Raw genomic sequence first — 13,542 nt, 5'->3', positions numbered from 1 at the left:
ACTAGTTGGAATACTGTCCAAAAAAGGTATCCAGTACCTGAGGGAATTGGCCATGGTGGAAATGTTGTACAACCCTGATCCAAGCACTCGAACATGATCCTGAGAGAGTGAGGGCCGATCCTGACATGTGGCAGAAAATCACAAGTACAGCACCAGAGAGAATTGCACAGTCATTGGTAACAGCATGTAGAGGATTCGAGGACAGACGGCCCCGAGTTGTTGAGCTGATTATAATACTTCAAACCGTTGATCAGCAGCTCCTCCAACTGCGTGCCGCAGTTTCTGCCATCTCATGGCTAGAAGACTGACTAGATGAAATGTACAAGAAATTGTTTCCATCAACTAATCGTAATGATTCCGTAATAGTATCAGAAACAACTGATGAAGGTCAATCCTCATACAAGCCAGCAGGTCTAATGAAGGATCTGATCAAAGTATTCCAGTCCTACTCCTCACCTGCATCATCAAAAGTCTCAGCTGTTAAACTTCCCAACTCATGCTAGGAACAACAGTACGATTGCACCACGTGTTTCCATGTGGCGCTACCTACGTAACTGCGGAGAAGACATGAGAAAGTGGCATGATCAGCCTACTTCTGCACTACAAGCATGGGTGAGGGAACTACTAGACATAGCAACCACCAGTGGAGTTGCTCCAGTCATCACAGGTAACCAATGGAGGGGCCCTGCCCTCAGTCAGGGGAGGGAAAGGGATAATAGAGTTTATTGGACTGTGTGGATTCTATGGCCTGGCACATCAGAACCACAGGAATATAAGGTGCTGGTGGATACTGGTGCATAGTGCACCCTAATGCCCTCCAGTCATGAAGGGACAGAATCAATCCCTATTTCTGGAGGGACTGGGGGCTCTCAAGAATTGACTGTGTGGGAGGCTGAAATAAGCCTCACTGGCAAAGACTGGAAAAAACATCCTATGTGACTGGCCCAGGGACTCCATGTATACTTGGTACTGATTACCTCAGAAGGGGGCATTTCAAGGATCCTAAGGGGTATTGATGGGCCTTTGGAATAGCTGCTGAAGATATGGACAAAATTAAGCAGATGTCTGTTTTGCCTGGCCTGTCAGAGGACCCGTCTGTTGTGGGGCTGCTACGAGTAAAAGAGCAGCAGGTACCGATTGCTACAAAGACAGTGCACAAACGGCAGTATCGCACCAACAGGGATTCCTTGCTCCCCATTCATGATTTGATTCGCCAGTTGGAGAATCAGGGAGTGATCAGTAAAACTCACTCACCTTTTAACAGTCCCATATGGCCAGAGCGTAAAGCCAGTGGAGAATGGAGGCTGACCAGTAGACTACCATGGCCTGAATGAGGTCACACCTCCATTGAGCACTGCTGTGCCAGACATGTTGGAACTCCAGTATGAGCTGGAGTCAAAAGTAGCCAATTGGTATGCCACCATTGACATTGCCAATGCCTTCTTCTCTATTCCTTTGGCCGCAGAATGTTGGCCACAGTTTGCCTTCACCTGGAGGGGCATTCAGTATACTTGGAACCGTTTGCCCCAGGGGTGGAAACAAAGCCCAACCATTTGCAATGGGTTGGTCCAAACTGTGCTAGAACAGGATGGTGCTCCTGAACACCTGCAGTACATTTATGACGTTGTGTGGGGCGATACAGCAGAAGAAGTTTTCACAAAAAGAGGAGCAGATAATCCAAATTCTTCTACAAGCTGGCTTTGCTATTAAGCAAAGCAAAGTAAAAGGGCCTGCCCAGGAAATTCAGTTCTTAGGTATAAATTGGCAGGATGGACGTCGTCACATCCCAACAGATATGATCGACAAAATCACTGCCATGTCTCCATCAACAAGCAAGAAAGAGACACAGTTTTTCCTGGGTGCAGTGGGCTTTTGGAGGATGCACATTTCAAACTACAGCCTCATTGTAAGCCCCCTTTATCAGGTGACGCGGAAGAAGAATGATTTTGCATGGGGCCCTGAGCAGCAACAGTCTTTTGAAAAGATTAAACAAGTGATATCCTGTGCCATGGTCCTGTAGCAAGTTTGGACAGGACAGGATATAAAGAACATCCTCTATACTGCTGCTGGAGAGAAAGGCCCCACTTGGAGTTTGTGGAAAAGAGCCTCTGGAGAGACCCGAGGCCAACCCCTGGGATTCTGGAGTCGATCATATAAGGGGTCTGAAGAGTGCTACACTCCAACTGAGAAGGAGATCTTAGGCGCGTATGAGGGGGTTCGGGCTGCTTCCGAAGTAGCTGGGACTGAAACACAGCTCCTTTTGGCACCTGGACTGCCAGTGCTGAACTGGATGTTAAAAGGACAGGTTCCCTCCTGTAAAAAGTTTGGAACATCACCAGCAGAAGAGGTGTCACGTGTTAAAGAGGCCCCACCATACAAGAAACTACCAGAAAATGAACAGAAATATGCCCTGTTCACTGACGGATCATGTCGCATTGTAGGGAAGCATCGCAAATGGAAAGCTGCTGTGTGGAGCCCCACACGACAGGTTGCAGAGGCCACTAAGGTAAGGGAGAATCAAGTCAGTTTGCAGAGGTAAACGCTGTCCAGCTGGCCTTAGATGTTGCTGAACGGGAGAGGTGGCCAATGCTGTATCTTTACACTGACTCATGGATGGTGGCAAATGCCTTATGGGGGTGGTTACAGAGGTGGGAACAAAATAACTGGCAACGGAAGGGTAAATCTGTTTGGGCCGCTGAATTATGGTAGGACATTGCTGCCCGAACAAAGAATATGGTTGTAAAGGTGCGTCACGTGGATGCACATGTGCCCAAAAGTCGGGCTACTGAAGAACAACAAAACAACCATCAGGTAGATAAAGCTGCCAGAATTGAGGTGGCTCAAATCGACTTGGACTGGCAGAATAAGGGCGAATTATTTCTAGCTCGATGGGTCCATGAGACCTCAGGTCATCAAGGAAGAGACGTGACATATAAGTGGGCCAGAGACTGATGGGTGTACTTAACCATGGACGCTATTGCGCAGATTATTAATGACTGTGAAACATGTGCTGTAATTAAACAAGCCAAAAGGATGAAACCTCTCTGGGAGGAAGGGCGATGGCAAAAGTATAAATATGGGGAGGAGTGGCAGGTTGATGATATCACCTTGCCACGATCTCGCAATGGTAAGCATTATGTACTCACTATGGTAGAGGCAACCACTGGGTGGCTCGAAACATACGCAGTACCCCATGCTACTGCTCGAAACACCATATTAGGTCTTGATAAACAAGTCCTATGGCGACATGGCACCCCAGAAAGAATTGAATCTGATAATGGGACACATTTCAAAAATTCCCTTATAAATACTTGGGCCAAAGATCATGGCATTGAGTGGATTTTTCATATTCCCTACCATGTACCAGCATCTGGTAAAACTGAATGATATAATGGGTTTGTTGAAAACTATGTTGAAAGCAATGGGTGGTGGAACATTTAAGCACTGGGAGAAGAATCTGGCAGAAGCCACTTGGTTGGTCAGTACTAGAGGATCTGTCAGTCATGATGGTCCTAGCCAATCTAGCCCCCTATACACTATAGAAGGAGATAAGGTCCCTGTTGTACATGTAAAGAACATGTTGGGAAAAGCTGTTTGGGTCCTTCCAGCTTCTGGAAAGTGCAAACCTATCCGTGGAACTGTCTTTGCCCAGGGACCTGGGTGCACTTGGTGGGTAATGCAGAAGGATGGGGATGTTCAATGTGTACCACAAGGGAATTTGATGCTGGGGGAGTGCAGTCAATAATTTTATGTATCTATCTATATATATATGATTGCATGTGAAGTGTATTTTAATTATTATAGTTGTACATTTAGTTATGTTACATGCAATTCTACTATTTATCTATCTTAGTTTTACATATGTGTATATATATGTATATATATTAACCATGATGTAATAATGTAGAATAAGGGGTGGAATGTCATGGTTTTGTAATTTTGCTATCAGTATTCCACATCATAACATCATGTCAAGTATGGATACTTCTATTGAATGTTCAGTCCACAGAAGAAGATTACATATCCCAGAGAACAACAGGGGTAATGATAAGTCACAGGACCAGGACGCTATATAATCTTGTTCCCAGGCTGGAGTGTTCTTCTTCTTCTCTTGAACTTCTCAGAGAGTGGGAAGCATTCCAGCCGTGTCGCCTAGAGTTCACAGTAGGCCTCTCGGTTTTTGGGGACTCTCTCTTTCTTTTCGTTCCATTTGTTAGCCTCAATTATATTATATTGTGTTATCTTGTATTTCGTTATCATATTAAGTAAAATAAGTTTTTCCTCCTTAAATTGCCGCTGTTTTTATCCCATTTCCCTTTTCCCCCTCCATTCTGGGCCCCGGGGGGGCCCCACGGGGTGCCTTTCCCTGTCTCAGGCATAGGTAAATGTAACCCATGACACCCCTAAGTAACCCGTGACACCCAGGCAGGCTTAGTGCTGAGCCTGGCAGGCGGCAGAGTCCCATACCCGGCACACAGCCCCTGGGGCACAGCAGGGACCCTGCTCTGCAGGACAGCCCTTGGCACCCGCCTGCAGCCCCGGCTGCACAGCCTGCAGCCATGCTGGGATACATAGCCCTCAAAGTTGTGCTCCGGCACTGCAGCACGGAAGCCCTCAGCTGGAGCAGAAGGCTTTTTCCATAGTAAAGAAACATGCAGTGCCTGCAGCTGGATCTGCTATGGGGTATCCCAGATTGTTAACCCTCTATGAAAACAGCTCACGGTCTGCAGTGAGACTTACCTTTTCATGGTCTGTGAGCAAAGCTCCTGCAGTGTGCTCGAAGCCCACTCACACCTCACACATCCTGCAAGCTCTCTCCAGTTTCTTTCCTCTCCTTCTGTAACTTGCAGGCTGTGCTGTGCACAAGAGCTGCTCCTGAGCACAGATTTCTCTGCAGCTCTGCCCTCTTTTATGAGCTCCCTGTGTCCCAGGAGCCAGGACAAGGAAGCAGCAGATGATGTCATTTTTATCCTTCCCACTCATCTCCCTTGAGATGTCCCTGGGTCCTCATGGCCAACAGCTCCTGAAAGACACCAGCATCATGACTGTGCTTTGAAATCTGCTCAGTTAACCACCACATGTTCAGTGGTCAGTGACTGATTGGAGACATATAGAGAGTGCTATCAAAGTTCCTTTGATGAAGCACAAAGCTCACCCAGACAAGGACGGGGAGGTTTGGACTTTCCCTGTGCAGGACAGTGATCCAGCTGAGGCAGTGCAGGAGTCTTATCCCTTGACAGAAATCCTGGAGCTGAAATGGGCTCCCCACAGAACCACAGGAGCTGGGATTCCTCTGGTTCACTTCAGAAGTGCACAAGGAGTTGCCTGCATGTGAGCTCCTGCTCTGAGTCCTCGGTCCTTCAGCTGGGAGGCAACTGCTTCCACACAGACATTGGGTGATGCTCAAGGTGCCTGGGCTGCTCCTGATGTGTGCCAGTGTTTGTGAACTGTGTGTAAAGTCCCTGAGATAGACAGCTCCTTCCCGGGCATCAGCAGAGGGCCAGAGAGAGGATAGCACTGGCTGTCTGGTGAATTCACATGCAGCTGCAAGAGCAGCACAGAGCCTTCAGGGAAGCCATGCCCTAGGAGTGTCCATGTTGCTACGTCAAGTCCAAGACCCACGATTGGTCTAATGTCTGTGTGCCACCTTCTGCACACTTATACCGTAGATGAGCTGCAGGCCTGAGTTCCTGTTTGGACCACAGGGACACAGTTAAATGGCTTCCACAACTTCACTGTAGCGCAAGGGGGATACAGAGTGTTTACAATGTTGGTAAAATTGTATGGTTGGATGAGTAGTCATGGAATGGCAACTGTCCTCTGTGGGAGTGCACTGAGCTCTGCCTGGGGATGGAAGAGCAGCCAAGTCAGAGCTAATGGAAATGGCCAACAGAGGAGACCATAAGTGTCTGTTCCTGGCTTATTGATCACGGAGCGCATGTGGAATGCGCCCTCTGCAGGCATATGGGAGACGCATGTTGTCAGACCTGTGTCCCCTTTGGGAGCCTTTTTCACTCCAGTATCTGCTTCAGGGACAGCACAGCAGGGCATGTGCCATCCAGCATATCTGTGGAGAGCACAGATGGCGGATTCTTGACCAAGCCGTGGAGGAACCAAAGAGGAGAGGTTCTCAGCTGGATCTCATACTCTCTGGCAATGAGGGTCTCATTTGAACTTTGAAGGTCAAAGGGGCATAAGGCCAAGTACAAGACACAAATGGATCTCTTGTTATTTATTTATTTATTTATCTATCTATTTGTTTATTTATTTATTTATTTATTAATCTTTAGGCTGTAAGCTTAAAAGATGTTCATTAATATCAATAAAATTGAGACAAGGCTTTGAAGACAAAGAACGAAATCAATGAAAATGTTTTAACCCTTCTCAAAATGGGAAATTCTCATGAGTCTTGTTCCATTTTAAGTTGTAAATATGAGTCTTTGAGGTGATTTGATGTCTTAACTACTATGATTTCCAGAACTGTGTTTGCTGGAAACGAATACCTTCAGTTTCAGAAACACAGACAGCATGCCAATGCCAATGCCCTGAGACTAAATCCCGGCACCCGGCACTGCTCTTCCCTGCTGCCTATTTGATGTCCCTCATCCTCCAGATGTCTCCAGCTCTCCTAAATAAATGGCCGTGGTTAAGGGCATGTTTTCAGCAGGCCATTTAGACATACGTTCCTGCCGCAGCCTGACAGATTTCCCCGTTCCTTGCTCTTTGTTCAGTCAGATACCTCCCAATTATCTGTCTGATTTCTGACTTTTAGGAGGATGACTCAAATTTGCTCCTTCTCGCCAAAGTCTGATAGATTGGGTTGTCAACTTCTTCATCGGGATTCGATCTATCCCTTCCTATCTTTTCTCTTTCTCTTTCTTTTTCTATGTCGTTTTCTTCTCTTTTTTCTTTCCTTTTTCCATTTCCCTTTCCATATACTTTTTTTTTTCTTTTTCCGTTCCCTTTTCCTTTTTCTATTTCTCTTCTTTTTTTTTTAAATTTTCTCTTTCTCTCTTTTAATTTTTCATGCTTTAAAAAAAGCATGAATTCTGAAAGATGTTCATTAATGTCAGTAAAAGTGAAAAAAAGAGTTGAAGACAAAGATAGAAATCAATAAGAACGTGTTAACCCATCTCAAAGTGTGAAATACTCATGAGTCCTGTTCAGTTTTAAGTTGATACATCCCAACTCCCTGGATGATTTATCCCAGGGAGATTAATGGAATTTGCTCCATTCCTCAAAAGTCTGTTGTCAAATACTTCACCGTGATTCTATCTATCCCATCCTATCTGTGTCTAACTCATTTCTTGTGCAAATACTCCCTATGAAACAAAAACCTCAATAGAAGCAGCTTGGACATGGCATGCAGTTGATCACTGTGTTTTACTGTTCATTCAATTGCATCACCTTTCCTTCTGTTTGTTGGACATAAATAAAGAGAATTCTTTCTTTTTCCCTGTGCAGCTGGTTCTCTGTGGAAAGCCAGTGGGAGCTGATACAAAGGAGGTTTAACACTGAGCGGGTGACTGCAGAGAAGAAGAGTGATGTGAGGAAAAGTGATGCAAGTCCCATGGGGCCAATGTGAATAGAAGTGAAGTGGGGAGGTTGAGGAGGAACTTTGTCCACACAGAAACAGAACAGAAATTATTAGGGACATCCTGGATTGACATCAGTTGCAAAATGCTTCTTTTACTTCTTGTATAAAACAATCTATAAATAAATAGAAAATAAATGCTTTCTTGATTCTTGCTCTTTAAGCTGTCTTCATTTTGCTGAACAAGTTCTGAAAACCTGAAGAAGAGAACAGGAAGGCTCAAGGCACAGGAAGCTCTTTAGGTTAGAATGGGCCCCAGGGCGTATTTGCTGCTAAGTCCGTCAACCTCCAGAGAAGTTTGCACAAAGAACTCAGCAAGACAAAGTCAGAAGCAACACTGATGTTTCTTGGAGTATTAATGGGCCCAATGAGGGCCATTAACAAGCAAGCTTCCCAAGGAACTTGTTAGAGCAGATAATTGGAAGCCATGACTACAGGCAGGAAGAGGCACTGGCATGGTGGCTATGATGCTAAGAAAATCTTCCTTTGTCTTAAGAAGCAAACAGGACAAGCCCTGATTCCCAGACCCTTGGCAGGGAGATTCTGTCTCTCATGTTGTCTCAGGGCCCTTCCTGGGGCAGTGGGATGGAGGTCTGTATGATGTTAAATGAAATACATGGGGACAGAGATCCCAGGCTCTGCATTGGGTGCAATGATACTGTCAAGTTCATGTCCAATGTGTGCCCTGTGTCTCATTGCAGGATATGGGATGTGAGAAGGGCCCTGTCTGAACAAGCAGTCAATCACAGTGAAATTCTGAACTTCAGATCTCTCAGTTCCAGTGCCCTCCTGTGCACACACAGCCATCATTTGATTTCCATTATGTTCTGCATTGCCCAGAAGTGCACCTAGTTCTCCGGGTGAGGCTGGAGCTGTGGAGAGAAGAGAGGGACAATCCTTTCCCTCACCCAGATGGCAATAAATTGCCTGATGCACTTCAGGGGAACGTTAGCTTTCCTGGCTGCCTGGGCACACTGCTGACTCACATTCAATTTGATGTTGACCAGGACCCCCAGTCCTTTTCAGTCAGACCTCTCTCCAGTGTCCCGTATACATTCTGTGTTTATGTCCAGGGTTGCCCCTACCCAGGTGCACAATCAGGCACTTGTTCTTGTTAGACGTTATTGACTTGGTGCTTAGTACCAACTGGCACCATCTTCTCTGCCTTGTCCACATCTCTCTGCAAGTCCTCTCCACCCTTAGTGGAGGCAGCAGCACCTCCTCATCTGGTATCATCAGTGAACATCAGCAAAAAGTCCTGCATGCAAGTCATCCGCAAAAACATGAAAGAGAAGTGGCCCTAAAATGGAGCCATGGGGAACCCTGATAGTGACCATCTAACAGCCTGATGGAACCCATTGACTGTAATCCTTTGGGGCTGACCTACTGGCCAACAGCTCACCCACCATGTTCTGTTTCTGTCTAGCCGTATGCAGGACATTCTGTCCAGAAGGGTGCTGTGAGAAATAGTCTTAAAAGCTCTACTAAAATTCTCAAGTATAACATCAACTGTCAACTCTTGGTCAACCAATTCACTAACACTGTCATAAAAAGACCTATCGTTAAACAGGACCTTCCCCACGGGAACTTGTGTTGGCTGTGACCAATGAAACAATTGTCCATCAGGTGATTTTCTATCACTCCCACCATCATTTTCTCCATAATTTTACCAGACACTGGAGTGAGACTGACAGGTTTATAATTACCCCTGTCATCTTTCTTGCTCTTCTTTACAATGAGACAACATTTGCCAGCTTCCCATCAACTGGTATGACCCTAGATTTATTTAGATGCCATTGAAATGAGAGCCCAGAGCATACTAAGGTGTCATCACTGCAAGAACATAAATGTGCCATAGCTTTGCAGTTTATTGAACTCTGGAGTATGCCACAGATGGAGCATAGAAAAAGATTGGTCTCTTCTGTTGGTAAGCAGAATAACACTGTGTGATACATGGAGACTGTGTCTCTGCTCTGCTATGCTCTGCTCACAGGGGAAAGGTGCAGGGCATTGCTCTCATATCAGTGCTCATATTTAAGGTGTGGGGTCAAAGTGGAGAGACAGGGCTCTTTTCAGCAGTGTGTGGAGACAAGACAAGGGGAAATGGACAGAAACTGGAGCATAGGAAGTTCTGCACGAATGTGTGCAAGAACTTCTTTACAGTGAGGGTGATGGAGCCCTGGAACAGGCTGCCCAAGGGGTTGGGGAGTCTCCTTCTCTGGAGATATTCAAGACCAGCCTGGACACCCACCTGTGTGCCTACCTGGTGTTCCCCAGAGGTCTGTGCTGGGGCCAGTTCTCTTTAGTATCTTTATTGATGACCTGGATGAGGGCACTGAGTGCATCCTATGTAGGTTTGCAAATTACACCAAATTGGCTGGGAGTGTGGATGTGCCTGGAGTTAGCAAGGCCCTACTGAGGGATCTGGACAGGCTGGAGAGCTGGGCTGAAGCCAATGGGATGAGGTTCACCAAGACCAAGTGACACGTCCTGAACTTTTGGACCTGGAATGGACTGCCCAGGGGGGTGGTGGATTCACTGACCCTGGAGGCATTCAAGGAATCATTGGATGTTGTGTTGAGGGACATGGTTTAGTGGGAGCTATTGGTGATAGGTGAACAGCTGGACTGGATGATCTTTTAGGTCTTTTCCAACCTTGGTGATTCTATGATTCTATGATATCCTGTCCTTGTATGAGTGCCCTCTTTGAGCAAACACTCTCTGGGAGGACTCAGCACATGTCTGGAATTAGTCACTGACCACTAGAAATCTGGAGTTTAATTCAACAGATTTTAATGTACTGTCATGATGCTGTTGTCTTTCAGGAGCTGTTGGCCATGAGGACATCGGGACACCACAGGGGAGATGAGTGGGAAGGATAAAAAATGACATCATCTGTTACTGATCTCGGCTGGGCTTCTGGGAAACAGGGAGCTCATAAAAGTGGAAAGTGTTGTAGTTGTAGTGCTCAGCTGTGCCCAGGAGCAGCTCTTGTGCACAGCACAGCAGGGCTGGAGCTTGAGCAGCAGTTCACAAGAGGATAGAGGAGAAGGGAGAGAGAGCTTACAGTGTTTGTACAGTGTGAGCCTCCTGTGAGCTGACTGCAGGAGCACTGATAACAGATCAACAGAATGGTAAGTGTCTTGAAGTATTCAATGCAGCTGCTTTTCCTGGAGGGATCACCAAACTGGGGACATCCCATAGCAGATCTGGCTGCAGGCACCGCATTTTTCTTTACTATGGAAAAGCCTTCTGCTCCAGCTGAGGGCTTCTGTACTGCAGTGTCAGAGCACAGCCCTGAGGGCTGCGTGTCCCAGCACGGCTGCAGGCTGTGCAGCCAGGGCTGCAGGCGGGTGCCCAGGGCTGTCCTGCAGAGCAGGGTCCCTGCTGTGCCCCAGGTGCTGTGTGCCGGGTATGGGACTCTGCCACCTGCCCGGCTCAGCACTCAGCCTACCCGTGGAGCTGCCCAGGGTGCTGTGGGGAGTCGTGTGGGGGGAAGGAGCCCTCCGGCAGGGCTTGTGCTGCCATAGCTGCTGCCTGGGGCAGGGGGATCACAGATCCACTGCACAACTGAACGTTTCTAAGGATACTTTGCAAGCGGTGAAACAAGGCAGGGATTTTCCATTAGCTATTCTGAGGGAAGGAAAGAGGACTGGCAGTAGATATCTAAAAGGGGCTGTCAAATTTGAACACAGCTCTGAGTCTCCCAAATATTTCTGCAATTCTTTTGTTGTTTTCCAAACAGTATCATAGAAAGTAATTTCAGCCTCTCCTTCCTAATAGGATAAAACCACTTTCAATTCTCTTGGTTTCCTGCAGGTATTAATAGTTCACTTATCCTGCAAACAGGCTGATTTCTATAAGAGAAGTTGAAGTACATAGAGGCTAGGAGCTGGGGTCTCAAAGAGCAGTTGGAGTAAAGAGGAAAATATCTAGGAGGCCGGGATATGATTAGGAAATGAGAAGAAAGTAATATCTCCCTAAGCTTCAAGTTCTGGAGTTAAATGAACTTTTCCCAAAGGTAAATGAAATGATCTACAGTACAGCAGAAATCAGAAAGGAGGACTTTTATAGTATAGCAGGAGGAAAGTCTCAGAGAGTCGTCAGGACTTGTCATTATCATCTGCACTCTGAACAGGACTCCAAGCCCAACAACAGCAGATGCCCAACAGCAGCTCCATCAGCGAGTTCCTCCTGCTGCCGTTGGCAGACACGCGGCAGCTGCAGCTCCTGCACTTCTGGCTCTTGCTGGGCATCTACCTGGCTGCCCTCCTGGGCAACGGCCTCATCAGCACAGCCGTAGCCTGTGACCGCCGCCTGCACACCCCCATGTACTTCTTCCTCCTCAACCTGGCCCTCCTTGACCTGGGCTGCATCTCCACCACTCTCCCCAAAGCCATGGCCAATGCCCTCTGGGACACCAGGGCCATCTCCTACACAGGATGTGCTGCACAGCTCTTTTTCTTCCTCTTCTTCGTCTCAGCAGAGTTGTCCCTTCTCACCATCATGTCCTATGACCGCTACGTTGCCATCTGCAAGCCCCTGCACTACGGGACCTTGATGGACAGCAGAGCTTGTGCCACCATGGCAGCAGCTGCCTGGGGCACTGGGGTTCTCAATTCCCTGCTGCACACTGCCAGTACGTTTTCACTGCCTCTCTGCCAAGGCAATGTTGTCAACCAGTTTTTCTGTGAAATCCCCCAGATCCTCAAGCTCTCCTGCTCAGCCTCCTATCTCAGGGAAATTGTGTTTCTCTTTTTTGGTGTCAGTTTAGGCTTTGGTTGCTTTGTTTTCATAGTTGTGTCCTATGTGCAGATCTTCCTTGCCGTGTTGAGGATGCCGTCTGAGCAGGGACGGCACAAAGCCTTCTCCACATGCCTCCCTCACCTGGCTGTGGTCTCCCTATTTGTCAGCACTGGCTTTTATGCCTACCTGAAGCCCCCGTTGATTTCCTCCCCACTCCTGGATCTAACAATGGCACTTCTGTATGCAGTGGTTCCTCCAACACTGAACCCTATTATCTACAGCATGAGGAACATGGAGATCAAGCACGCTCTCAGGAAGGTGCTGCAATACGCACTATTCCAGCCTCAATAAAGTGGACAACTTCCTCACGTTATTACCTGTGATGGTTCTTTATAATTTATTATTGTTTGTATTTTTGCAATTTATTTCACTACTTCTTTCCAATCCTCTTTCCATTTTCTCACTTCAAATGCTCATGCAAACATGGAACCAGATTCCCTGAATTGGTTAAAAGATTCATAACAGGCTTTCAAAATAGACTTTTCCTTCTCTCTACTCTCTTCTTACCTTGTCTAGGTGTCACGGGTTACTTAGATTTACCTATGCCCGTGACAGGGGAAGCCACCCCACGGCCTCCCCCCTGGGGCCCGGAAAGGAGGGGGAAAAGGGGAGTGGGATAAAACAGCGACAATCTAAGGAGGAAAAACTTATTTTACTAAATATGATATTGAAATACAAGATAACACAATATAATATAATTAAGGCTAACAAATCGAACGAAACAGAGAGAGAGAGAGTCTCCGAAAACCGAGAGGCCTACTGTGAACTCTAGGCGACACGGCTGGAACGCTTCCCACTCTCCGAGAAGTTCGAGAGAAGAAGGAGGGCACTCCAGCCTGGGAACGAGATTATATAGAGTCCTGGTCCCGTGACTTATTGTTACTCCTGTTGTTCTCTGGGATATGTAGTCTTCTTCTGTGGACTGCACATTCAACAGAAGTATCCATACTTGACATGATGTTATGATGTGGAATACTGATAGCAAAATTACAAAATTACAAAACCATGACATTCCACCCCTTATTCTACATTATTACATCATGGTTAATATATACATATATATACACGTATGTAAAATTGTGATAGCTAAATAGCAGAATTGCATGTAACATAACTAAATGTACAACTATAATAACTAAAAT

At 46.6% G+C, this 13,542-nt stretch overlaps 1 protein-coding gene across 1 annotated transcript in view; it reads left to right on the top strand.

Moving 5' to 3' along the window:
- Positions 1-12,691, top strand: part of LOC107321475 (olfactory receptor 14J1-like) — a 42,741-nt gene extending 30,050 nt beyond the window's left edge. The window contains exon 5 of the mRNA XM_085527431.1: positions 11,887-12,691. Within this exon, the coding sequence (XP_085383557.1) occupies positions 11,887-12,691 (805 nt within the window). The remainder of the gene's footprint in view (positions 1-11,886) is intronic.
- The last annotated feature ends 851 nt before the right edge of the window (positions 12,692-13,542 follow it).

Source organism: Coturnix japonica, chromosome 38 (genome assembly GCF_054131305.1).
Source record: "Coturnix japonica strain WE chromosome 38, WE-NBRP24, whole genome shotgun sequence".
NCBI lineage: Eukaryota > Metazoa > Chordata > Aves > Galliformes > Phasianidae > Coturnix > Coturnix japonica.
The sequence above is the reverse complement of the archived record's forward strand: the minus strand, read 5'-3'. Positions and strand labels throughout refer to the sequence as shown.